At 36.5% G+C, this 22289-nt stretch overlaps 1 protein-coding gene, 17 non-coding genes and 26 pseudogenes across 19 annotated transcripts; 1 reads left to right on the top strand and 43 right to left on the bottom strand.

The window, feature by feature from the left end:
• Nucleotides 1–41: 41 nt before the first annotated feature.
• On the bottom strand, nucleotides 42–160 carry LOC149635803 (5S ribosomal RNA). The gene has a single exon (XR_016373164.1). It is a non-coding gene; the product is annotated as a 5S ribosomal RNA (ribosomal RNA).
• Nucleotides 161–290: 130 nt separating this feature from the next.
• Nucleotides 291–409, bottom strand: LOC149635802 (5S ribosomal RNA). The gene has a single exon (XR_016373163.1). It is a non-coding gene; the product is annotated as a 5S ribosomal RNA (ribosomal RNA).
• A 139-nt stretch (nucleotides 410–548) lies between these two features.
• LOC149635801 (5S ribosomal RNA) lies at nucleotides 549–667 on the bottom strand (annotated as a pseudogene).
• Nucleotides 668–805: 138 nt separating this feature from the next.
• On the bottom strand, nucleotides 806–924 carry LOC149635800 (5S ribosomal RNA; annotated as a pseudogene).
• A 131-nt stretch (nucleotides 925–1055) lies between these two features.
• On the bottom strand, nucleotides 1056–1174 carry LOC149635799 (5S ribosomal RNA). Its single transcript, XR_016373539.1, has one exon. It is a non-coding gene; the product is annotated as a 5S ribosomal RNA (ribosomal RNA).
• A 131-nt stretch (nucleotides 1175–1305) lies between these two features.
• LOC149635798 (5S ribosomal RNA) lies at nucleotides 1306–1424 on the bottom strand (annotated as a pseudogene).
• Nucleotides 1425–1562: 138 nt separating this feature from the next.
• On the bottom strand, nucleotides 1563–1681 carry LOC149635797 (5S ribosomal RNA; annotated as a pseudogene).
• A 131-nt stretch (nucleotides 1682–1812) lies between these two features.
• LOC149635796 (5S ribosomal RNA) lies at nucleotides 1813–1931 on the bottom strand. Its single transcript, XR_016373538.1, has one exon. It is a non-coding gene; the product is annotated as a 5S ribosomal RNA (ribosomal RNA).
• A 131-nt stretch (nucleotides 1932–2062) lies between these two features.
• On the bottom strand, nucleotides 2063–2181 carry LOC149635795 (5S ribosomal RNA; annotated as a pseudogene).
• Nucleotides 2182–2312: 131 nt separating this feature from the next.
• LOC149635794 (5S ribosomal RNA) lies at nucleotides 2313–2431 on the bottom strand. The gene has a single exon (XR_016373160.1). It is a non-coding gene; the product is annotated as a 5S ribosomal RNA (ribosomal RNA).
• A 130-nt stretch (nucleotides 2432–2561) lies between these two features.
• Nucleotides 2562–2680, bottom strand: LOC149635793 (5S ribosomal RNA; annotated as a pseudogene).
• Nucleotides 2681–2818: 138 nt separating this feature from the next.
• Nucleotides 2819–2937, bottom strand: LOC149635792 (5S ribosomal RNA; annotated as a pseudogene).
• A 131-nt stretch (nucleotides 2938–3068) lies between these two features.
• LOC149635791 (5S ribosomal RNA) lies at nucleotides 3069–3187 on the bottom strand (annotated as a pseudogene).
• Nucleotides 3188–4261: 1074 nt separating this feature from the next.
• LOC149635790 (beta-1,4-glucuronyltransferase 1-like) lies at nucleotides 4262–5322 on the top strand. Of its 2 annotated transcripts, XM_089850899.1 has the most exons (3): nucleotides 4262–4321; nucleotides 4389–4991; nucleotides 5066–5322. In XM_089850899.1, the coding sequence occupies exons 2-3, from the start codon at nucleotides 4777–4779 to the stop codon at nucleotides 5085–5087; spliced, it is 237 nt and encodes a 78-aa protein (XP_089707025.1). In that variant the 5' UTR covers nucleotides 4262–4321; nucleotides 4389–4776; the 3' UTR covers nucleotides 5088–5322. The 2 variants fall into 2 exon arrangements, with proteins under 2 accessions (XP_089707025.1, XP_089707024.1); XM_089850898.1 differs by having other exon boundaries at nucleotides 4265–4991.
• A 9197-nt stretch (nucleotides 5323–14519) lies between these two features.
• Nucleotides 14520–14638, bottom strand: LOC149635789 (5S ribosomal RNA; annotated as a pseudogene).
• Nucleotides 14639–14774: 136 nt separating this feature from the next.
• Nucleotides 14775–14893, bottom strand: LOC149635788 (5S ribosomal RNA; annotated as a pseudogene).
• Nucleotides 14894–15028: 135 nt separating this feature from the next.
• On the bottom strand, nucleotides 15029–15147 carry LOC149635787 (5S ribosomal RNA; annotated as a pseudogene).
• Nucleotides 15148–15279: 132 nt separating this feature from the next.
• LOC149635786 (5S ribosomal RNA) lies at nucleotides 15280–15398 on the bottom strand. The gene has a single exon (XR_016372530.1). It is a non-coding gene; the product is annotated as a 5S ribosomal RNA (ribosomal RNA).
• Nucleotides 15399–15529: 131 nt separating this feature from the next.
• LOC149635785 (5S ribosomal RNA) lies at nucleotides 15530–15648 on the bottom strand (annotated as a pseudogene).
• Nucleotides 15649–15779: 131 nt separating this feature from the next.
• LOC149635784 (5S ribosomal RNA) lies at nucleotides 15780–15898 on the bottom strand (annotated as a pseudogene).
• Nucleotides 15899–16030: 132 nt separating this feature from the next.
• On the bottom strand, nucleotides 16031–16149 carry LOC149635783 (5S ribosomal RNA). The gene has a single exon (XR_016372580.1). It is a non-coding gene; the product is annotated as a 5S ribosomal RNA (ribosomal RNA).
• A 130-nt stretch (nucleotides 16150–16279) lies between these two features.
• Nucleotides 16280–16398, bottom strand: LOC149635782 (5S ribosomal RNA; annotated as a pseudogene).
• A 131-nt stretch (nucleotides 16399–16529) lies between these two features.
• On the bottom strand, nucleotides 16530–16648 carry LOC149635781 (5S ribosomal RNA). The gene has a single exon (XR_016372966.1). It is a non-coding gene; the product is annotated as a 5S ribosomal RNA (ribosomal RNA).
• A 131-nt stretch (nucleotides 16649–16779) lies between these two features.
• On the bottom strand, nucleotides 16780–16898 carry LOC149635780 (5S ribosomal RNA; annotated as a pseudogene).
• Nucleotides 16899–17029: 131 nt separating this feature from the next.
• On the bottom strand, nucleotides 17030–17148 carry LOC149635779 (5S ribosomal RNA). Its single transcript, XR_016373159.1, has one exon. It is a non-coding gene; the product is annotated as a 5S ribosomal RNA (ribosomal RNA).
• A 131-nt stretch (nucleotides 17149–17279) lies between these two features.
• Nucleotides 17280–17398, bottom strand: LOC149635778 (5S ribosomal RNA; annotated as a pseudogene).
• Nucleotides 17399–17529: 131 nt separating this feature from the next.
• On the bottom strand, nucleotides 17530–17648 carry LOC149635777 (5S ribosomal RNA). The gene has a single exon (XR_016372857.1). It is a non-coding gene; the product is annotated as a 5S ribosomal RNA (ribosomal RNA).
• A 383-nt stretch (nucleotides 17649–18031) lies between these two features.
• Nucleotides 18032–18150, bottom strand: LOC149635776 (5S ribosomal RNA; annotated as a pseudogene).
• Nucleotides 18151–18281: 131 nt separating this feature from the next.
• LOC149635775 (5S ribosomal RNA) lies at nucleotides 18282–18400 on the bottom strand (annotated as a pseudogene).
• A 131-nt stretch (nucleotides 18401–18531) lies between these two features.
• LOC149635774 (5S ribosomal RNA) lies at nucleotides 18532–18650 on the bottom strand (annotated as a pseudogene).
• A 130-nt stretch (nucleotides 18651–18780) lies between these two features.
• On the bottom strand, nucleotides 18781–18899 carry LOC149635773 (5S ribosomal RNA; annotated as a pseudogene).
• Nucleotides 18900–19029: 130 nt separating this feature from the next.
• LOC149635772 (5S ribosomal RNA) lies at nucleotides 19030–19148 on the bottom strand. Its single transcript, XR_016373158.1, has one exon. It is a non-coding gene; the product is annotated as a 5S ribosomal RNA (ribosomal RNA).
• A 132-nt stretch (nucleotides 19149–19280) lies between these two features.
• On the bottom strand, nucleotides 19281–19399 carry LOC149635771 (5S ribosomal RNA; annotated as a pseudogene).
• A 131-nt stretch (nucleotides 19400–19530) lies between these two features.
• LOC149635770 (5S ribosomal RNA) lies at nucleotides 19531–19649 on the bottom strand. The gene has a single exon (XR_016372439.1). It is a non-coding gene; the product is annotated as a 5S ribosomal RNA (ribosomal RNA).
• A 131-nt stretch (nucleotides 19650–19780) lies between these two features.
• Nucleotides 19781–19899, bottom strand: LOC149635769 (5S ribosomal RNA). Its single transcript, XR_016373031.1, has one exon. It is a non-coding gene; the product is annotated as a 5S ribosomal RNA (ribosomal RNA).
• A 138-nt stretch (nucleotides 19900–20037) lies between these two features.
• Nucleotides 20038–20156, bottom strand: LOC149635768 (5S ribosomal RNA; annotated as a pseudogene).
• Nucleotides 20157–20294: 138 nt separating this feature from the next.
• On the bottom strand, nucleotides 20295–20413 carry LOC149635767 (5S ribosomal RNA; annotated as a pseudogene).
• A 132-nt stretch (nucleotides 20414–20545) lies between these two features.
• LOC149635766 (5S ribosomal RNA) lies at nucleotides 20546–20664 on the bottom strand (annotated as a pseudogene).
• A 131-nt stretch (nucleotides 20665–20795) lies between these two features.
• On the bottom strand, nucleotides 20796–20914 carry LOC149635765 (5S ribosomal RNA). Its single transcript, XR_016373157.1, has one exon. It is a non-coding gene; the product is annotated as a 5S ribosomal RNA (ribosomal RNA).
• Nucleotides 20915–21045: 131 nt separating this feature from the next.
• On the bottom strand, nucleotides 21046–21164 carry LOC149635764 (5S ribosomal RNA). The gene has a single exon (XR_016372791.1). It is a non-coding gene; the product is annotated as a 5S ribosomal RNA (ribosomal RNA).
• A 130-nt stretch (nucleotides 21165–21294) lies between these two features.
• On the bottom strand, nucleotides 21295–21413 carry LOC149635763 (5S ribosomal RNA; annotated as a pseudogene).
• A 131-nt stretch (nucleotides 21414–21544) lies between these two features.
• LOC149635762 (5S ribosomal RNA) lies at nucleotides 21545–21663 on the bottom strand. The gene has a single exon (XR_016373156.1). It is a non-coding gene; the product is annotated as a 5S ribosomal RNA (ribosomal RNA).
• A 131-nt stretch (nucleotides 21664–21794) lies between these two features.
• Nucleotides 21795–21913, bottom strand: LOC149635761 (5S ribosomal RNA). The gene has a single exon (XR_016372790.1). It is a non-coding gene; the product is annotated as a 5S ribosomal RNA (ribosomal RNA).
• A 129-nt stretch (nucleotides 21914–22042) lies between these two features.
• Nucleotides 22043–22161, bottom strand: LOC149635760 (5S ribosomal RNA; annotated as a pseudogene).
• Nucleotides 22162–22289: the final 128 nt, after the last annotated feature.

Below are 22289 nucleotides of genomic sequence, written 5' to 3'. Positions count from 1 at the left end.
TCATATCTGGTGGATTTTAAAAAAGGAAACTACACTGTAAAAGACAACGGCACGCAGTGTTCCTAAGTGGTCTCCCTCCCAAGTACTGACTGCGCTCGACGCTGCTTAACTTCGGTGATCGGACGAGAACCGGTGTTTTCAGCGTGATATGGCCGTTGCCGAGAACTTTAGTTATTATTCGAATTTAAAACTAATTTGATACATTACCCTTCTGCATGTTTGAAAAAAAAGAAGCTCTGTTTGCTTTTCTCATATCTGGTGGATTTTAAAAAAGGAAACTACACTGTAAAAGACAACGGCACGCAGTGTTCCTAAGTGGTCTCCCTCCCAAGTACTGACTGCGCTCGACGCTGCTTAACTTCGGTGATCGGACGAGAACCGGTGTTTTCAGCGTGATATGGCCGTTGCCGAGAACTTTAGTTAGTTATTCGAATTTAAAACTAATTTGACAAATTACCCTTCTGTATGTTTTCAAAAAATAAAAAAAAGAAACTCTGTTTGCTTTTCTCATAGCTGGTAGATTTTAAAAAAGGAAACTACACTGTAAAAGACAACGGCACGCTGTGTTCCTAATTGGTCTCCCTCCCAAGTACTGACTGCGGTTGACGCTGCTTAATTTCGGTGATCGGACGAGAACCGGTGTTTTCAGCGTGATATGGCCGTTGCCGAGAACTGTGGTTAATTATTCGAATTAAAAACTAATTAGACAAATTACCCTTCTGCATTTTTTCAAAAAATAAAAAAAGAAACTCTGTTTGCTTTTCTCATATCTGGTGGATTTTAAAAAAGGGAACTAAACTGTAAAAGACAACGGCACGCAGTGTTCCTAATTGGTCTCCCTCCCAAGTACTGACTTTGCTTGACGCTGCTTAATTTCGGTGATCGGACGAGAACCGGTGTTTTCAGAGTGATATGGCCGTCGCCGAGATCTTTAGTTAGTTATTCGAATTTAAAACTAATTTGACAAATTACCCTTCTGCATGTTTGAAAGATAAGAAACTCTGTTTGCTTTTCTCATATCTGGTGGATTTTAAATAAGGAAACTACACTGTAAAAGACAACGGCACGCAGTGTTCCTAAGTGGTCTCCCTCCCAAGTACTGACTGCGCTCGACGCTGCTTAACTTCGGTGATCGGACGAGAACCGGTGTTTTCAGCGTGATATTGCCGTTGCCGAGAACTTTAGTTAGTTATTCGAATTTAAAACTAATTTGACAAATTACCCTTCTGCATGTTTGAAAAAAAAGAAACTCTGTTTGCTTTTCTCATATCTGGTGGATTTTAAAAAAGGAAACTAAACTGTAAAAGACAACGGCACGCAGTGTTCCTAAGTGGTCTCCCTCCCACGTACTGACTGCGCTCGACGCTGCTTAACTTCAGTGATCGGACGAGAACCGGCGTTTTCAGCGTGATATGGCCGTTGCCGAGAACTCTAGTTAGTTATTCGAATTTAAAACTAATTAGACAAATTACCCTGCTGCATTTTTTCAAAAAATAAAAAAAGAAACTCTGTTTGCTTTTCTCATATCTGGTGGATTTTAAAAAAGGGAACTAAACTGTAAAAGACAACGGCACGCAGTGTTCCTAATTGGTCTCCCTCCCAAGTACTGACTTTGCTTGACGCTGCTTAATTTCGGTGATCGGACGAGAACCGGTGTTTTCAGAGTGATATGGCCGTCGCCGAGATCTTTAGTTAGTTATTCGAATTTAAAACTAATTTGACAAATTACCCTTCTGCATGTTTGAAAGATAAGAAACTCTGTTTGCTTTTCTCATATCTGGTGGATTTTAAATAAGGAAACTACACTGTAAAAGACAACGGCACGCAGTGTTCCTAAGTGGTCTCCCTCCCAAGTACTGACTGCGCTCGACGCTGCTTAACTTCGGTGATCGGACGAGAACCGGTGTTTTCAGCGTGATATTGCCGTTGCCGAGAACTTTAGTTAGTTATTCGAATTTAAAACTAATTTGACAAATTACCCTTCTGCATGTTTGAAAAAAAAGAAACTCTGTTTGCTTTTCTCATATCTGGTGGATTTTAAAAAAGGAAAATAAACTGTAAAAGACAACGGCACGCAGTGTTCCTAAGTGGTCTCCCTCCCACGTACTGACTGCGCTCGACGCTGCTTAACTTCAGTGATCGGACGAGAACCGGCGTTTTCAGCGTGATATGGCCGTTGCCGAGAACTCTAGTTAGTTATTCGAATTTAAAACTAATTTGACAAATTACCCTTCTGCATGTTTGAAAAAAAAGAAACTCTGTTTGCTTTTCTCATATCTGGTGGATTTTAAAAAAGGAAACTACACTGTAAAAGACAACGGCACGCAGTGTTCCTAAGTGGTCTCCCTCCCAAGTACTGACTGCGCTCGACGCTGCTTAACTTCGGTGATCGGACGAGAACCGGTGTTTTCAGCGTGATATGGCCGTTGCCGAGAACTTTAGTTATTATTCGAATTTAAAACTAATTTGATAAATTACCCTTCTGCATGTTTGAAAAAAAAGAAGCTCTGTTTGCTTTTCTCATATCTGGTGGATTTTAAAAAAGGAAACTACACTGTAAAAGACAACGGCACGCTGTGTTCCTAATTGGTCTCCCTCCCAAGTACTGACTGCGGTTGACGCTGCTTAATTTCGGTGATCGGACGAGAACCGGTGTTTTCAGCGTGATATGGCCGTTGCCGAGAACTGTGGTTAATTATTCGAATTAAAAACTAATTAGACAAATTACCCTTCTGCATTTTTTCAAAAAATAAAAAAAGAAACTCTGTTTGTTTTTCTCATATCTGGTGGATTTTAAATAAGGGAACTAAACTGTAAAAGACAACGGCACGCAGTGTTCCTAATTGGTCTCCATCCCAAGTACTGACTTTGCTTGACGCTGCTTAATTTCGGTGATCGGACGAGAACCGGTGTTTTCAGAGTGATATGGCCGTCGCCGAGATCTTTAGTTAGTTATTCGAATTTAAAACTAATTTGACCAATTACCCTTCTGCATGTTTGAAAAAAAAGAAACTCTGTTTGCTTTTCTCATATCTGGTGGATTTTAAAAAAGGAAACTAAACTGTAAAAGACAACGGCACGCAGTGTTCCTAAGTGGTCTCCCTCCCACGTACTGACTGCGCTCGACGCTGCTAAACTTCAGTGATCGGACGAGAACCGGTGTTTTCAGCGTGATATGGCCGTTGCCGAGAAATTTAGTTAATAATTCGAATTTAAAACTAGTTAGACAAATTACCCTTCAGTAGTATATCCCCCCACTTCGTACCTCCGTAGGTGTAGAATGTAGGTGTAGAATGTAGGTCAAGGTCACCAGTGTAGGTCAATGACCTATGACGTAATGAGTGACGTAATCAACGACCCCTCGCCGCCGGGGAAGCCCCTCGCGGGGAAACCCGCGCGCCCCCTCGCGGGAAAATACCGCGCGCCGCCTCGCGGGAAAACCGCGAAATTTGAAAACCGCGCGCAAACTCGCGGTGAGTCTGCGCATGCGTATGACGGTCTCTTCAACTGTATCTGTGACGTCATTGGCGGGAAAACACCTGTCAGTCTCTTCTACAACTGTATTTGTGACGTCATTGATAAGAGACGAGAATTTATTAAACGTACATGGCCAAGGGTTAATGATAGGTTGAAAGTTGTGCAATCCATTGTAATTTTTAGTTTGACTCAAAATTTTAACCTTTTTTCAAGGAGTTTATTTTGATTATGGTATTGTTTTTAATGGTAATTAAAAGGTCCACGTAAAAGCGTAATTAATATATAAGAAATTCATCTTAGACGTAATAGTAGAAAGCAACTGTATCTGTAACGTCATTGGCGGGAAATTCTACAACTGTATCTGTGACGTCATTGATAAGAGACGAAGATGAATGGATAGCTTTAAACGTACATTGACAAGGGTTAAATAGAAAATCTTTCTTTGAGAAAGTGTAATTATGGAAAATAAGTTAAGCCGAGTGTATTATAACAGTGAAAGTCCTCTCAGTTACGGTAGCGCAAAGAAATTGAAACAAGGAGTGAAAAATGTTTCGAAGAAAAAAATTAAGACTTGGCTTCAGTGTCAGCCAACATATACCATTCACAAAGCAAGGAGGATATACTTTCCAAGAAATCGTACTTACGTTACAACAGTCAGTGAAGTATTTCAGTGCGACTTGATCGATCTACGAAATCTTAAGAAAATAATAAAGGGTTTCAATATATTCTAACTATTATTGATATCCTCTCAAAATATGCTTGGAAAAATAAAACTAGTAAAGAGGTTTTGAAAGCTTTACGGAGAGTTATTAAAGAAAGCCGTTACGAATTAATGTTGATCAAGGTAGTGAATTTTTATCAAAATTGTTTAAAGATTATTTAAGAAAAGAGGGAATAAGTTTTTATACTAGTGTAGGTGCAACTAAATGCGGAGTAATTGAAAGGTTTAATAGAACTTTAAAGGATAAAATCTTCAAGTTGTTAACTAGAACGAAGAAACTAAATTACATTGATGCCTTACCAAAAATAATGAAATTCTACAATGCAACTGTACATTCAAGTACTGGTTTCGCTCTTATTGATGTCAATGAGAAGAAATTCCACCACAGAATTTGTATTAGTCTTAGACGTCGATATGATGCCCAACGATAACCTCCACGAAATGTTCCTGGAGTATGCCTGAGAAAATAGGCTCTTTCTCGAATCTCGAAAAGATGATAAAACTGTTTACGTTGTACCCGCATTCGAAATGAAAGAAATAGCCCAAATACCCAAGGATAAAACGGACAACGTTTGGAAATGATGGACGCCCACCTCTTTTACATTGAGCTTTGTTGGAAATGTCAGAAACATATTGACTACGAAGCCTGGTATAGAGAACCAATGACTAATAAGTTAGCTGTCATTTTTGAAGTCTTGTGGAGAGATCCTTGGGAACCTTTCTTCTTCAGCAGAAATTCAGCGCCTTATCATGATGAATGGTTTAGACAATATGGCTTTAATTTAAAAGTCAAGTAAGACCAAGATACCACCGTGTCTAGAAAGAAGAAACCATCGATAATTAACCCATTGATTAATATCTTTGCAGGTTTGCGAATTACACGTTGTAGGATACAAATTTTCAGTTTTAAATAACGCTTTTGTCATCCATAAGGGCCTGAAAATGGCCAACTCATTCCATAAAGAAAAGGATACCGATCAAGAAAAGAACCGTATCTTATTTCGACAGTTTAAAACTGAACTATAGGAAAAATATCCAGACTGATCCAGGAGGTGTTACTGATCTCGAAGCTTCCATTTACATGAAAAATATAAAACGTACAAAAAAGATGTAATTTATCAGGTTAGTTTTAAAGAGTAAGTAAAAATAAAATCAAATCTACCTTACATTGTGTATAAAAACAATGGTCCCGGAAGCTTTGGAACAGATTTTGGCTGTTATGAAAAAACTGTCTCCAATGAGGAACTCTATTCAGATAATATAGGAGTTAAATGGTGTATATTCGTACAAGTTATTCTTATAATGACGTTATTTAATGTAAAGATTTGTATTTTAAAATAGGGATTTTGCTCATAAACTTGCATTGGTTTTGATAAGTAATCCAAATGTACCTATTCATACTTTGGACCTATCAAATAACCTAAAAGAAGATAAAGGTAATATATTTTCTAACGAAAAAAGAAATATCAAAGACAAATAACAACAATAGCTCTTCATTGTATTTCTTAATGAAATATCTCTTGTCAATTAATTGTAAAGAAAAACAGAAAATAAATGTTACCAATAAACATTGTGGTGAACTTTTTATGAGGATATTATTTCTGCATTTTTCATAATAGCGCTGAACTGCCTATCTGTACGAGGTTGAATTCAGGGTTCGTACAAACCTGGGAAACTGGGAAAACTTTCAAAAATTCAGTGTTTTTTCTTCTTGGCGGTCTAGTGTAAACATGTTTTACTGTGCTTTGGTGTGTTTTATTGTAGTTTTGTTGTGGTATAGTGTAGTTTTAGAGTGTTTTATTGTACTTTTATTGTGTTTTATTGTAGTTTTATTGTACCTTAGTGTATTTTTTTGTGTTTTACTGTGTTTTATTGTAGTTTTATTGTATTTTATTGTAGTTTTATTGTACTTTTAGTGTATTTTATTGTGTTTTATTGTACCTTAGTGTATTTTATTGTGTTTTATTGTACCTTAGTGTATTTTATTATGGTATAGTGTAGTTTTAGAGAGTTTTATTGTACTTTTATTGTACTTTTAGTGTGTTTTACTGTGTTTTGGTTTGGTTTTATTGCGTTTTACTGTGTTATGGTGTGTTTTTATTGTAGTTTTAGTGTATTTCAGTGTATTTTGTTGTAATTTAAGTTATTTGTCATAAATTCACAAAGTTTCTGTAAGACTCAATATCATATTGAACATAATAATACGTGGAACAAAGTATTTAGTTTATTATTAGTTTATTTAGTTTATTATTATTATTAGTTTATTATTATTATTAGTTTATTTAGTTTATTATTATTATTTAGTTTATTATTATTATTAGTTTATTTAGTTCATTATTAGTTTATTATTATTAGTTTATTTAGTTTATTATTATTATTTATATATATTGTGCATTTATAACATTAAAGTAAAACGAAATAAATTTCCTTACCTACATCCCCAATATAACTCCAAAATTATTATGATATTTTTCGTTTGAATCAACTAACCATTCCACGAACATCTGTCACGACAAAACGGAAACAGTAGGTGTACCATTTTTGAACGCTTTTCTCCCAATACCAGTTCAGTATAAATCTCTTCAACTAGAAAGTGTATTTTATTGTCCTTTTAGTGTATTTTATTATGGTATAGTGTACTTTTAGTGTGTTTTATTGTACTTTTAGTGTACTTTTAGTGTATTTTATTGTGTTTTACTGTGTTTTATTATTGTTTTATTGTACCTTTGTGTAGTTTTATAGTGTTTTATTTTACTTTTAGTGTATTTTATTGTAGTTTTATTGTACCTTAGTGTATTTTATTGTACTTTTATTGTATTTTATTATGGTATAGTATATTTTATTGTGTTTTACTGTATTTTATTGTAGTTTTATTGTAATTTTAGTGTATTCTATTGTGTTTTACTGTGTTTTATTGTAGTTTTATTGTACCTTAGTGTATTTTATTATGGTATAGTGTACTTTTAGTGTGTTTTATTGTACTTTTAGTGTATTTTATTGTGTTTTACTGTATTTTATTGTAGTTTTATTGTACTTTTAGTGTATTTTATTGTGTTTTACTGTGTTTTATTATAGTTTTATTGTACCTTTGTGTAGTTTTAGTGTTTTTGTTTTACTTTTAGTGTATTTTATTGTGTTTTACTGTATTTTATTGTAGTTTTATTGTACTTTTAGTGTATTTTATTGTGTTTTACTGTATTTTATTGTAGTTTTATTGTACCTTAGTGTATTTTATTGTACTTTTATTGTATTTTATTATGGTATAGTGTATTTTATTGTGTTTTACTGTATTTTATTGTAGTTTTATTGTAATTTTAGTGTATTCTATTGTGTTTTACTGTGTTTTATTGTAGTTTTATTGCAATTTTAGTGTATTCTATTGTGTTTTACTGTGTTTTGTTGTAGTTTTATTGTACCTTAATGTATTTTATTGTAATTTTAGTGTATTTTATTATGGTATAGTTTAGTTTTAGAGTGTTTTATTGTGCTTTTAGTGTATTTTATTGTATTTTACTGTATTTTATTGTAGTTTTGTTGTGGTATAGTGTAGCTTTAGAGTGTTTTATTGTACTTTTATTGTGTTTTATTGTAGTTTTATTGTACCCTAGTGTATTTTTATTGTGTTTTACTGTGTTTTATTGTAGTTTTATTGTACTTTTAGTGTATTTTATTATGGTATAGTGTACTTTTAGTGTGTTTTATTGTACTTTTAGTGTATTTTATTGTGTTTTACTGTGCTTTATTGTAGTTTTATTGTAATTTTAGTGTATTCTATTGTGTTTTACTGTATTTTATTGTAGTTTTATTGTACCTTAGTGTATTTTATTGTACTTTTAGTGTATTTTAGGTTTTCGTGACACCTTAAGCAATATGGTTTTTTGTTGGGGCACGCAAAAACATTTTCTAATTTAAAATAGTCTTTTACAACGTGATTACCGTGACGCCAATCGGGAATATTGTGCGGTAATTGTGAGGGGCGCGTCATAACATAATTGTACTGTAGAAATGAAAGTTTATAATGTGCTTTAACTCGAGTGTCGAAACATCTTGTGCTGAAAGATAGTTTAAAATGTTTGAATCGAGATACTCACCGGTTGTAGCGAGTGATTCTTCAAGTTCAGTAGCGATATGACTGGGTAAACAACCCGAATAAAGATCATGCCGAGAAGCGAGTTCATACTCGTATAGTATATTAAAAGTTTTGCTCGACGCTACTTTAGCCAAGGTATACAGACAAGGTATATTCGACAAAGACATGACTATTGTTATGGCGGGGAGAATTTAATAGTTTGTAGATCTGAATACAGTGAATTATTGCTATTAGTGAAGTTGGTTATCCAACAGATATACTTTTCGTCACAACCGAATATAACCTCAAGTATCATTGGTTCGCTCGTTAACGTATCTGCCTTTAAACTCGTTGTTCTATGTATCACGAGTTCGAATCCCCTTAGCGAGAGTCCTTAACAAGCGAACCAAGGTTACTTTTGTAAAGGATATATTTTTATAATAAACAGTTGTTTTCATAAAGCGAAAACAAGGTTGGTTGACGTCAAAGATAATTGGAAATATATTTTGCTCTCTTATAAGTAACAGTTGCTTTTATAAAGTAAAGACAAGGTTAGTTGATGTCAAATATAATTCGACGTATGACGTCAAGGTTAGCCATGATAAAAATTTATTTTGCTCCTTTATAACTTACAGTTGTTGGTTATAGACTTCGTTCCATAAAATACTATCAAACTAGCTAGGACCCAAGGATTCGTTATACCTAAAGGTGAATAATATAGCGCCTATACCGTGTTATATTTTGCTTCGTTATAATTAACAGGTGTTTTAATAAAGCGAAAACAAGGTTGGCGTCAAAGGTAATTCGAAATATACGTATGACGTCAAGGTTATAATATATTTTCCTCCGTTATAACTAACAGCTGTTTTTGTAAAACGGAAACAAGATTTTTTTTACATCTATGTTAGTTCAAAATGTACTTATTTTAACGTGATACGTAGACCGCTTTAGATCTAGTATATAACCCCGCAAGTCGCGGCGTACAATCACTTGAGGCAATATATCTCGACCATAAACTAAATTCTCTCGATGCCTTTAGACATGGTAAGATTTTTTTTTCCACGTTTTTAAAAACTGCATGTCCAAATGTATCATTATTGTCTTTAGACGGCAAATCAAACGTGGGAAACTATCGAAATTAAATTTAACGAGAGCGACAATATCGGTGTAAAATTAGTTAAATTAAACAATAAATTATATGTAGATATTAGAAGATACGCTTTTAAAAAACCCCTTATATATGGAATATGTATTTCGATAGACGTGATAGAAGAAGTTAAAAAAAAATTAAGCAAACCATGCAGTACCATAAAACAGACCCTATGTTTCCCGGGAATGTTGGAACTGGAAAATTTTAAAGATACGGGCTATTTATTAACAAAATATAGGGGGGAAATGCGCGAAAAAAAATTAAATTTAAAGTTTGATGAGGTACCAGAAGTTGTCAGTCTTATAGACAAAGTTTTAAAGAAAATACCTGTAACTGTATAAGAAATTTGAAAATGTACGCAATAAAGAATTTTTAAAACGTATTTTTAGAAAAATTAATACTTTTTTTTATTTTAGAACTTGTAGTGTATATTATTTTAGATATTTTAGTTTGTTTCCTAGGTCTACGTCAAGAGTTTTATTTCGAGTCGCGCCTAAGATCAAATAGAAAACATGTCATCATCCGAAGAAGAGCCTTTGGATCTTTCCTATTTCAATCCTAAAAGGTTTTACGAATTATCAAAAGTTAACCAAACTGTCTCTCGAAAGTTCAACTGTTTAGCCTCTGAATATAAAATAATTTTTAAAGACCTTCATATGCTCAAATTGACAGAAGTATATGAACAATTGAAAAAAATCTTTCAATCCATTATAGAGACAATTTTAGAATCTTCTCCAGGTTACAATAGCGTTAGATTTTGTGTTAGGTCTGACTTACTGGAAAATGCTATAAATTTAAATTTTATGGCCCTAAATGAGTTAACGGCGGAAAGATTAATGACTGCCATTAGTCAAGTAAGTCAAAGCCGAAGAAATTTTTTTCTCGAGGGTGATGTCAGGCTCGATGCTATATTTTTAAACGTTAATGTACCAATATCAGGTCGTCGATCTGTTAAAAATAGATCGATGATAGCTCTCGACAAATATATTCAGAAAGGAAGGACATTTTTACCCATAATTAACGATGATGAACTATGCGTATCAAGAGCAATCGTTTGCGGGACGATGGTTGCTGATTTAACATATTTAAAGAAACAAAAGCTTAGTACTTTGACTTTTGATTTTAATCGTTATAGACGTATACAACTAGGTCATAGACCTTTGCAAAAAGAAGAAGCGTTAAAGCTTCATGCCAAGGCTAATGTGCCTATTGGTCCCGTTAGTTTAGACAAAATTTCAATGTTTCAAAAAGTATTGCAACCCGAGTATCAAATAGTTATTTTCAGTGCTAATGATAATTTCAAAAAGGTTTATCAAGGTGAAATGTTTTCGGAGAAAAAAATTTTTTTATTACAAATAGATCAACACATGCACGTCATTAAAAGTTTAGCCAGTATGTTTGGGGCCAAGTCGTATTGCAACACGTGTTTAACAACGTTTACTAAATTTAATGACGCAAAAAAACACAAATGTTTTAATCAAAAAATCAAATGTTGGCGTTGTTACTCTGAGACCTTTCACGAAGACCTTCAGATTGAAATATCTCGCTGCCAAAGCTGTAATAGATACTTTAAAGGGCCTGAATGTTTCCAATTTCACATAGAAAATGACACTTGTTTAAAAATTAAACGGTGCTTAAAATGTTGCAAAGAAATTCGCGATGACAAACATAAATGTCTTACATCTTGTTCTAGATGTAAAATTGAGCACCCTCCCAAAATGTGTTACGTTCAACCCCTTGATGATACTTTTAAAGAAACTAGATTTTGTTATTTTGACTGTGAAACTATTGATATGAACTCTAAACATACCCCAGTTCTATTAGTTTCGGCCATGCAAATTAATGATACCGAATACGATTATCAAATTTTTAGAGGTTTTGATTGTGTTGATAAGTTTATGAAATATCTGACCCAAACAGAAGATGAGACATCTTATACAAGGAACAATAAACGAATAAAAATAAGTAAACCTAAATTTGAAAATTTGACTATAGTGGCCCACAACTTTAAAGGTTTTGATTCGTATTTTATATTAAATTGGTTAATTAATAACCATGTAAAACCAGACGTCATATTCGACGGCTCTAAAATTCTAGCTCTCTTTATTAAAAGTCAAAATTTTAGGTTTATTTGTAGTTATTCCTTCGTGGCCCTTCCTCTGAGAGCCTTTACAGAAACTTTTCAATTGGGTAGTTACAAAAAACAGTTTTTTCCTTATATTTTCTTAAAAGAGGACACTTTAAACTATGAAGGTCCGTTACCTGAAAAAGCCGTATTTCAACCTGAATTTATGAATGAAAAGGACCGACAGGCCTTTGATTTATGGTACAGTGAAAAAGGTAAAAAATCCACGTACAAAATAATGACCGAATTAGAGGAATACGCTGTACAAGATGTGGTAGTTTTACAAAAAGGAATTACAAAATTTAGAGAACTTTACAAAAAGGCATCGGGTCTAGATCCTCTTAATTGCGGAGCTATTACAATATCGGGGGCCTGTACTAACGTGTTTTTACACAAATATTTAGAAAAAAATACATTGGGTGTAGTACCTAGTCCGGGTTATCGTGGATCATTCAACCAAAGTAGTAAAGCTATCAAGTGGTTGGCTTGGGTTAGTAAAGAAATGAAGGTAGAAATACAGACAGCCCTATCTCCTGAAGGAGAAAAAAGAATTGGACCTTATTTAGTTGATGGTTACTCAAAGGATCCTGAAATTATCCTAGAGTTTAATGGTTGCGTGTATCACGGTTGTCCGAAATGTTTAAAAGGTAGTGAATGGAACAGTTTAGTAAATGATACAAATAAAAACTGTTACGAAAAGGGCCTGGATAGAATAGAATTTATAAAAAAGTTACACCCCAATGCAAAGTATATAATAATGTGGGAATGCGAGTTTGAAAATTTGTTAAAGACAAATATCGCTTGTAGTACCTTTTGCGAAACTGTAGAGGTACCTTCACCAATATTAGCCAGGTCGGCTTTATACGGTGGAAGGACAGAAGTCTTCAAATTATATCATAAACCGGATGAAGCAAAAAACGAAAAAATTTATTATTACGACCTCATGTCACTCTATCCCGCTGTCAATAAATACGGAATCTACCCAAAAGGACATCCCAAAATTTTAAATAGCAACTTTAACTATGAAAAAAATGCCTATTTTGGTATAATATCGTGTGAACTCTTGCCCCCGACTGATCTATATATCCCAGTTTTACCATACAGGTTTAATGGAAAATTGTTTTTCCCCCTGTGTAAGTCATGTGCCCTTGAATCAAATAATGAAGCGTGTCAACATTCTGACAAGGAACGAATTATTTCGGGTATTTGGCCCTCGCCTGAAATTTACAAAGCCGTAGAAATGGGTTATAAAATTATAAAAATATACGAAGTACATCATTTCGACGAGACATTTCAGTATGAAAAACATGTTAACGATGGACTATTTGGAGGTTATGTTAACAATTTTTTGAAGATAAAACAAGCTAATTCCGGCTATCCGTCTTCCGTTAAAACTGCCGAGCAAAAACAAAAATATATTTAATCGATTTATGAATCTGAAGGTATTAGTGTCGAGATGGATGAAGTAGTTCATAACCCAGCGCTGAGAGCTATTTCAAAGATTTGTCTCAACAGTCTTTGGGGTCGTTTTGGTATGAATACAAACAAAATCAAAACACTAATTGTTAACGAGTGCACAGAACTTGTACGTATCTTATCTGATGACACAAAGGAATTGGTAGATTTAAGACCAATTAATGAAGAAATGTGCTTATTATCGTACAAAAACAAAGATGAATTTGCACCAACATATTTCAAAGGAAATCCGTATGTGGCTTGTTTCGTTTCGTGTTACGGAAGATTAACCTTATTCGAGACCTTGCATAAATTGGGTAAAAGAGCATTATACACAGATACGGATAGCGTTTTATTTGTGGCGGGGGAAAACGATTTTAAACCCCCCACGGGTAACAATTTAGGATGTTGGGTTAACGAACTAGGGGACGCTACAATTACAGAGTTTGTTTCAAATGGGCCCAAGAGTTACGGTTACAGAACTACGGACGGTCAATCTGTCGTGAAGGTTAAAGGAATTTGCCTTAATCGTGTTAACGAGAAAATTATAAACTTTGAAGCTATAGTGGACTCTATAAAAAATAAATCCAAACGTCTAAAAGTGGACGTTCCTTTCAACGTCATTCGAAATAAAACGTCGGCCACTCTTTTAAGTCGAAAACTAGAAAAAAGCTTTGAATTTACGTTTAACAAACGTGTAATTAAAGGTTGGGACACTTTGCCTTTTGGTTTTAAAGCGGACCCATGAAAATTATTTTAGAACTTTGTGTAAAAGAAAAAAATTAGTAATTTTATCTTGTGTAAATAACAAATCAAATAATCATAAAAATTAATAATGTATAGTCTAAAATTAACAAAATAGATCAATGTAAAAAATAATATAGGTAAATAAGATAACAGCTTAAAAAACCTCTGCTGTTCTAAGATAAAAAACGGACACGTGACCTATGGGGTCCCTCGTCTCTTGCTAGTGAGCCTCTCAAAAAATCACTCTCGAAATTACCTCCAACGCGAGAAGTTCATTTAATTTTATCCTTGGTAAAATAAACTATTTCTTGCAAATAAAGTCTCAAAGTTTATTCATTTACAAAATAACCAACAAAAGTATATTAAGACTAGTTAATTTTCAGTCGGTTAATTAGTTCTTTTAGATAATATTAGTTCTCCCAATAACCTAAACACCAACAATTCTTATCAATGACGTCACAGATACAGTTGAAGAGACCGTCATACGCATGCGCAGACTCACCGCGAGTTTGCGCGCGGTTTTCAAATTTCACGGTTTTCCCGCGAGGCGGCGCGCGGTATTTTCCCGCGAGGGGGCGCGCGGGTTTCCCCGCGAAGGGGCTTCCCCGGCGGCGAGGGGGCGTTGATTACGTCACTCATTACGTCATAGGTCATTGACCTACACTGGTGACCTTGACCTACATTCTACACCTACATTCTACACCTACGGAGTACGAAGTGGGGGGGGGCTTTTCTCATATCTGGTGGATTTTAAAAAAGGAAACTAAACTGTAAAAGACAACGGCACGCAGTGTTCCTAAGTGGTCTCCCTCCCACGTACTGACTGCGCTCGACGCTGCTAAACTTCAGTGATCGGACGAGAACCGGTGTTTTCAGCGTGATATGGCCGTTGCCGAGAAATTTAGTTAATAATTCGAATTTAAAACTAGTTAGACAAATTACCCTTCTCCATGTTTTTTTTTTAAAAAAAGAAACTCTCTTTGCTTTTCTCATATCTGTTGGATTTTAAAAAAGGAAAATAAAGTGTAAAAGACAACGGCACGCAGTGTTCCTAAGTGGTCTCCCTCCCAAGTACTGACTGCGCTCGACGCTGCTTAACTTCGGTGATCGGACGAGAACCGGTGTTTTCAGCGTGATATGCCAGTTGCCGATAACTGTGGTTAGTTATTCGAATTTAAAACTAATTAGACAAATTACCCTTCTGCATGTTTTCAAAAAAAAAAAGAAACTCTGTTTGCTTTTCTCATATCTGGTGGATTTTAAAAAAGGAAACTAAACTGTAAAAGACAACGGCACGCAGTGTTCCTAAGTGGTCTCCCTCCCAATAACTGACTGCGCTCGACGCTGCTTAACTTCGGTGATCGGACGAGAACCGGTGTTTTCAGCGTGATATGGCCGTTGCCGAGAACTTTAGTTAGTTATTCGAATTTAAAACTAGTTTGACAAATTACCCTTCTGCATGTTTGAAAAAAAAAGAAACTCTGTTTGCTTTTCTCATATCTGGTGGATTTTAAAAAAGGAAACGACACTGTAAAAGACAACGGCACGCAGTGTTCCTAAGTGGTCTCCCTCCCAAGTACTGACTGCGCTCGATGCTGCTTAACTTCGGTGATCGGACGAGAACCGGTGTTTTCAGCGTGATATGGCCGTTGCCGAGAACTTTAGTTAAATATTCGAATTAAAACTAATTTGAAAAAAAACCCTTCTGCATGTTTGAAAAAAAAAGAAACTCTGTTTGCTTTTCTCATATCTGGTGGATTTTAAAAAAGGAAACTACACTGTAAAAGACAACGGCACGCAGTGTTCCTAAGTGGTCTCTCTCCCACGTACTGACTGCGCTCGACGCTACTTAACTTCGGTGATCGGACGAGAACCGGTGTTTTCAGCGTGATATGGCCGTTGCCGAGAACTTTAGTTAGTTATTCGAATTTAAAACTAATTTGACAAATTACCCTTCTGCATGTTTGAAAAAAAAGAAACTCTGTTTGCTTTTCTCACATCTGGTGGATTATAAAAAAGGAAACTACACTGTAAAAGACAACGGCACGCAGTGTTCCTAAGTGGTCTCCCTCTCAAGTACAGACTGCCCTCGACGCTGCTTAACTTCGGTGATCGGACGAGAACCGGTGTTTTCAGCGTGATATGGCCGTTGCCGAGAACTTTAGTTAGTTATTCGAATTTAAAACTAATTTGACAAATTACCCTTCTGCATGTTTGAAAAAAAAAGAAACTCTGTTTGCTTTTCTCATATCTGGTGGATTTTAAAAAAGGAAACTACACTGTAAAAGACAACGGCACGCAGTGTTCCTAAGTGGTCTCCCTCCCACGTACTGACTGCGCTCGACGCTGCTTAACTTCGGTGATCGGACGAGAACCGGTGTTTTCAGCGTGATATGGCCGTTGCCGAGAACTTTAGTTATTATTCGAATTTAAAACTAATTTGACAAATTACCCTTCTGCATGTTTGAAAAAAAAGAAGCTCTGTTTGCTTTTCTCATATCTGGTGGATTTTAAAAAAGGAAACTAAACTGTAAAAGACAACGGCACGCAGTGTTCCTAAGTGGTCTCCCTCCCACGTACTGACTTTGCTTGACGCTGCTTAATTTCGGTGATCGGACGAGAACCGGTGTTTTCAGAGTGATATGGCCGTCGCCGAGATCTTTAGTTAGTTATTCGAATTTAAAACTAATTTGACAAATTAACCTTCTGCATGTTTGAAAAAAAAGAAACTCTGTTTGCTTTTCTCATATCTGGTGGATTTTAAAAAAGGAAACTAAACTGTAAAAGACAACGGCACGCAGTGTTCCTAAGTGGTCTCCCTCCCACGTACTGACTGCGCTCGACGCTGCTTAACTTCAGTGATCGGACGAGAACCGGTGTTTTCAGCGTGATATGGCCGTTGCCGAGAAATTTAGTTAATAATTCGAATTTAAAACTAATTTGACAAATTACCCTTCTGCATGTTTGAAAAAAAAGAAACTCTGTTTGCTTTTCTCATATCTGGTGGATTTTAAAAAAGGAAAATAAAGTGTAAAAGACAACGTCACGCAGTGTTCCTAAGAGGTCTCCCTCCAGAGTACTGACTGCGCTCGACGCTGCTTAACTTCGGTGATCGGACGAGAACCGGTGTTTTCAGAGTGATATGGCCGTCGCCGAGATCTTTAGTTAGTTATTCGAATTTAAAACTAATTTGACAAATTACCCTTCTGCATGTTTGAAAAAAAAGAAACTCTGTTTGCTTTTCTCATATCTGGTGGATTTTAAAAAAGGAAACTAAACTGTAAAAGACAACGGCACGCAGTGTTCCTAAGTGGTCTCCCTCCCAAGTACTGACTGCGCTCGACGCTGCTTAACTTCGGTGATCGGACGAGAACCGGTGTTTTCAGCGTGATATGGCCGTTGCCGAGAACTTTAGTTAGTTATTCGAATTTAAAACTAGTTTGACAAATTACCCTTCTGCATGTTTGAAAAAAAAGAAACTCTGTTTGCTTTTCCCATATCTGGTGGATTTTATAAAAGGAAACTACACTGTAAAAGACAACGGCACGCTGTGTTCCTAATTGGTCTCCCTCCCAAGTACTGACTGCGCTTGACGCTGCTTAATTTCGGTGATCGGACGAGAACCGGTGTTTTCAGAGTGATATGGCCGTCGCCGAGATCTTTAGTTAGTTATTCGAATTTAAAACTAATTTGACAAATTACCCTTCTGCATGTTTGAAAAAAAAGAAACTCTGTTTGCTTTTCTCAGATCTGGTGGATTTTAAAAAAGGAAACGACACTGTAAAAGACAACGGCACGCAGTGTTCCTAAGTGGTCTCCCTCCCAAGTACTGACTGCGCTCGACGCTGCTTAACTTCGGTGATCGGACGAGAACCGGTGTTTTCAGAGTGATATGGCCGTCGCCGAGATCTTTAGTTAGTTATTCGAATCTAAAACTAGTTTGACAAATTACCCTTCTGCATGTTTGAAAAAAAAAGAAACTCTGTTTGCTTTTCCCATATCTGGTGGATTTTATAAAAGGAAACTACACTGTAAAAGACAACGGCACGCTGTGTTCCTAATTGGTCTCCCTCCCAAGTACTGACTGCGCTTGACGCTGCTTAATTTCGGTGATCGGACGAGAACCGGTGTTTTTGAGAGTGATATGGCCGTCGCCGAGATCTTTAGTTAGTTATTCGAATTTAAAACTAATTTGACAAATTACCCTTCTGCATGTTTGAAAAAAAAGAAACTCTGTTTGCTTTTCTCAGATCTGGTGGATTTTAAAAAAGGAAACGACACTGTAAAAGACAACGGCACGCAGTGTTCCTAATTGGTCTCCCTCCCAAGTACTGACTGCGCTTGACGCTGCTTAATTTCGGTGATCGGACGAGAACCGGTGTTTTCAGCGTGATATGGCCGTCGCCGAGATCTTTAGTTAGTTATTCGAATTTAAAACTAATTTGACAAATTACCCTTCTGCATGTTTGAAAAAAAAGAAACTCTGTTTGCTTTTCTCATATCTGGTGGATTTTAAAAAAGGAAACTACGGTGTAAAAGACAGCGGCACGCTGTGTTCCTAATTGGTCTCCCTCCAAAGTACTGACTGCGCTCGACGCTGCTTAACTTCGGTGATCGGACGAGAACCGGTGTTTTCAGAGTGATATGGCCGTCGCCGAGATCTTTAGTTAGTTATTCGAATTTAAAACTAATTTGACAAATTACCCTTCTGCATGTTTGAAAAAAAAGAAACTCTGTTTGCTTTTCTCATATCTGGTGGATTTTAAAAAAGGAAACTACACTGTAAAAGACAACGGCACGCTGTGTTCCTAATTGGTCTACCTCCCAAGTACTGACTGCGCTTGACGCGGCTTAATTTCGGTGATCGGACGAGAACCGGTGTTTTCAGCGTGATATGGCCGTTGCCGAGAACTTTAGTTAGTTATTCGAATTTAAAACTAATTTGACAAATTACGCTTCTGCATGTTTGAAAAAAAGAAACTCTGTTTGCTTTTCTCATATCTGGTGGATTTTAAAAAAGGAAACTACACTGTAAAAGACAACGGCACGCAGTGTTCCTAAGTGGTCTCCCTCCCAAGTACTGACTGCGCTTGACGCTGCTTAACTTCGGTGATCGGACGAGAACCGGTGTTTTCAGCGTGAAATGGTCGTTGCCGAGAACTTTAGTTATTATTCGAATTTAAAACTAATTTGACAAATTACCCTTCTGCATGTTTGAAAAAGAAGAAGCTCTGTTTGCTTTTCTCATATCTGGTGGATTTTAAAAAAGGAAACTAAACTGTAAAAGACAACGGCACGCAGTGTTCCTAAGTGGTCTCCCTCCCAAGTACTGACTGCGCTCGACGCTGCTTAACTTCGGTGATCGGACGAGAACCGGTGTTTTCAGCGTGATATGGCCGTTGCCGAGAACTTTAGTTAGTTATTCGAATTTAAAACTAGTTTGACAAATTACCCTTCTGCATGTTTTAAAAAAAAAGAAACTCTGTTTGCTTTTCCCATATCTGGTGGATTTTATAAAAGGAAACTACACTGTAAAAGACAACGGCACGCTGTGTTCCTAATTGGTCTCCCTCCCAAGTACTGACTGCGCTTGACGCTGCTTAATTTCGGTGATCGGACGAGAACCGGTGTTTTCAGAGTGATATGGCCGTCGCCGAGATCTTTAGTTAGTTATTCGAATTTAAAACTAATTTGACAAATTACCCTTCTGCACGTGTGAAAAAAAAGGAACTCTGTTTGCTTTTCTCATATCTGGTGGATTTTAAAAAAGGAAACGACACTGTAAAAGACAACGACACGCAGTGTTCCTAAGTGGTCTCCCTCCCAAGTACTGACTGCGCTCGACGCTGCTTAACTTCGGTGATCGGACGAGAACCGGTGTTTTCAGCGTGATATGGCCGTTGCCGAGAACTTTAGTTAGTTATTCGAATTTAAAACTAATTTGACAAATTACCCTTCTGCATGTTTGAAAAAAAAGAAACTCTGTTTGCTTTTCTCATATCTGGTGGATTTTAAAAAAGGAAACTACACTGTAAAAGACAACGGCACGCAGTGTTCCTAAGTGGTCTCCCTCCCACGTACTGACTGCGCTCGACGCTACTTAACTTCGGTGATCGGACGAGAACCGGTGTTTTCAGCGTGATATGGCCGTTGCCGAGAACTTTAGTTAGTTATTCGAATTTAAAACTAATTTGACAAATTACCCTTCTCCATGTTTTTTTTTTTAAAAAAAAGAAACTCTCTTTGCTTTTCCCATATCTGGTGGATTTTAAAAAAGGAAACTACACTGTAAAAGACAACGGCACGCTGTGTTCCTAATTGGTCTCCCTCCCAAGTACTGACTGCGCTTGACGCGGCTTAATTTTGGTGATCGGACGAGAACCGGTGTTTTCAGCGTGATATGGCCGTTGCCGAGAACTTTAGTTAGTTATTCGAATTTAAAACTAATTTGACAAATTACCCTTCTCCATGTTTTTTTTTTTTAAAAAAAGAAACTCTCTTTGCTTTTCCCATATCTGGTGGATTTTAAAAAAGGAAACTACACTGTAAAAGACAACGGCACGCTGTGTTCCTAATTGGTCTCCCTCCCAAGTACTGACTGCGCTCGACGCTGCTTAACTTCGGTGATCGGAAGAGAACCGGTGTTTTCAGCGTGATATGGCCGTTGCCAAGAACTTTAGTTAGTTATTCGAATTTAAAACTAGTTTGACAAATTACCCTTCTGCATGTTTGAAAAAAAAAGAAACTCTGTTTGCTTTTCCCATATCTGGTGGATTTTATAAAAGGAAACTACACTGTAAAAGACAACGGCACGCTGTGTTCCTAATTGGTCTCCCTCCCAAGTACTGACTGCGCTTGACGCTGCTTAATTTCGGTGATCGGACGAGAACCGGTGTTTTCAGAGTGATATGGCCGTCGCCGAGATCTTTAGTTAGTTATTCGAATTTAAAACTAATTTGACAAATTACCCTTCTGCATGTTTGAAAAAAAAGAAACTCTGTTTGCTTTTCTCATATCTGGTGGATTTTAAAAAAGGAAACGACACTGTAAAAGACAACGGCACGCAGTGTTCCTAAGTGGTCTCCCTCCCAAGTACTGACTGCGCTCGACGCTGCTTAACTTCGGTGATCGGACGAGAACCGGTGTTTTCAGCGTGATATGGCCGTTGCCGAGAACTTTAGTTAGTTATTCGAATTTAAAACTAATTTGACAAATTACCCTTCTGCATGTTTGAAAAAAAAGAAACTCTGTTTGCTTTTCTCATATCTGGTGGATTTTAAAAAAGGAAACTACACTGTAAAAGACAACGGCACGCAGTGTTCCTAAGTGGTCTCTCTCCCAAGTACTGACTGCGCTCGACGCTGCTTAACTTCGGTGATCGGACGAGAACCGGTGTTTTCAGCGTGATATGGCCGTTGCCGAGAACTTTAGTTATTATTCGAATTTAAAACTAATTTGACAAATTACCCTTCTGCATGTTTGAAAAAAAAGAAGCTCTGTTTGCTTTTCTCATATCTGGTGGATTTTATAAAAGGAAACTACACTGTAAAAGACAACGGCACGCTGTGTTCCTAATTGGTCTCCCTCCCAAGTACTGACTGCGCTTGACGCTGCTTAATTTCGGTGATCGGACGAGAACCGGTGTTTTCAGAGTGATATGGCCGTCGCCGAGATCTTTAGTTAGTTATTCGAATTTAAAACTAATTTGACAAATTACCCTTCTGCATGTTTGAAAAAAAAGAAACTCTGTTTGCTTTTCTCATATCTGGTGGATTTTAAAAAAGGAAACGACACTGTAAAAGACAACGGCACGCAGTGTTCCTAAGTGGTCTCCCTCCCAAGTACTGACTGCGCTCGACGCTGCTTAACTTCGGTGATCGGACGAGAACCGGTGTTTTCAGCGTGATATGGCCGTTGCCGAGAACTTTAGTTAGTTATTCGAATTTAAAACTAATTTGACAAATTACCCTTCTGCATGTTTGAAAAAAAAGAAACTCTGTTTGCTTTTCTCATATCTGGTGGATTTTAAAAAAGGAAACTACACTGTAAAAGACAACGGCACGCAGTGTTCCTAAGTGGTCTCTCTCCCAAGTACTGACTGCGCTCGACGCTGCTTAACTTCGGTGATCGGACGAGAACCGGTGTTTTCAGCGTGATATGGCCGTTGCCGAGAACTTTAGTTATTATTCGAATTTAAAACTAATTTGACAAATTACCCTTCTGCATGTTTGAAAAAAAGAAGCTCTGTTTGCTTTTCTCATATCTGGTGGATTTTAAAAAAGGAAACTACAATGTAAAAGACAACGGCACGCTGTGTTCCTAATTGTTCTCCCTCCCAAGTACTGACTGCGGTTGACGCGGCTTAATTTCGGTGATCGGACGAGAACCGGTGTTTTCAGCGTGATATGGCCGTTGCCGAGAACTGTGGTTAATTATTTGAATTAAAAACTAATTAGACAAATTACCCTTCTGCATTTTTTCAAAAAATAAAAAAAGAAACTCTGTTTGCTTTTCTCATATCTGGTGGATTTTAAAAAAGGAAACT

Source organism: Phalangium opilio, unplaced genomic scaffold (genome assembly GCF_054372755.1).
Source record: "Phalangium opilio isolate 3A_F unplaced genomic scaffold, DU_Popi_V2 ptg000095l_1, whole genome shotgun sequence".
Classification (NCBI taxonomy): Eukaryota; Metazoa; Arthropoda; class Arachnida; order Opiliones; family Phalangiidae; genus Phalangium; species Phalangium opilio.
The sequence above is the reverse complement of the archived record's forward strand: the minus strand, read 5'-3'. Positions and strand labels throughout refer to the sequence as shown.

Bases quoted from the DNA above. Each gene is read 5' to 3' on its own strand.
- LOC149635790 (XM_089850899.1), top strand. From the start codon at position 4,777: ATGATGGACGCCCACCTCTTTTACATTGAGCTTTGTTGGAAATGTCAG. The intron at 4,992-5,065 runs GTAAGACCAAGA...ATATCTTTGCAG, and splicing joins GGCTTTAATTTAAAAGTCAA to GTTTGCGAATTACACGTTGT.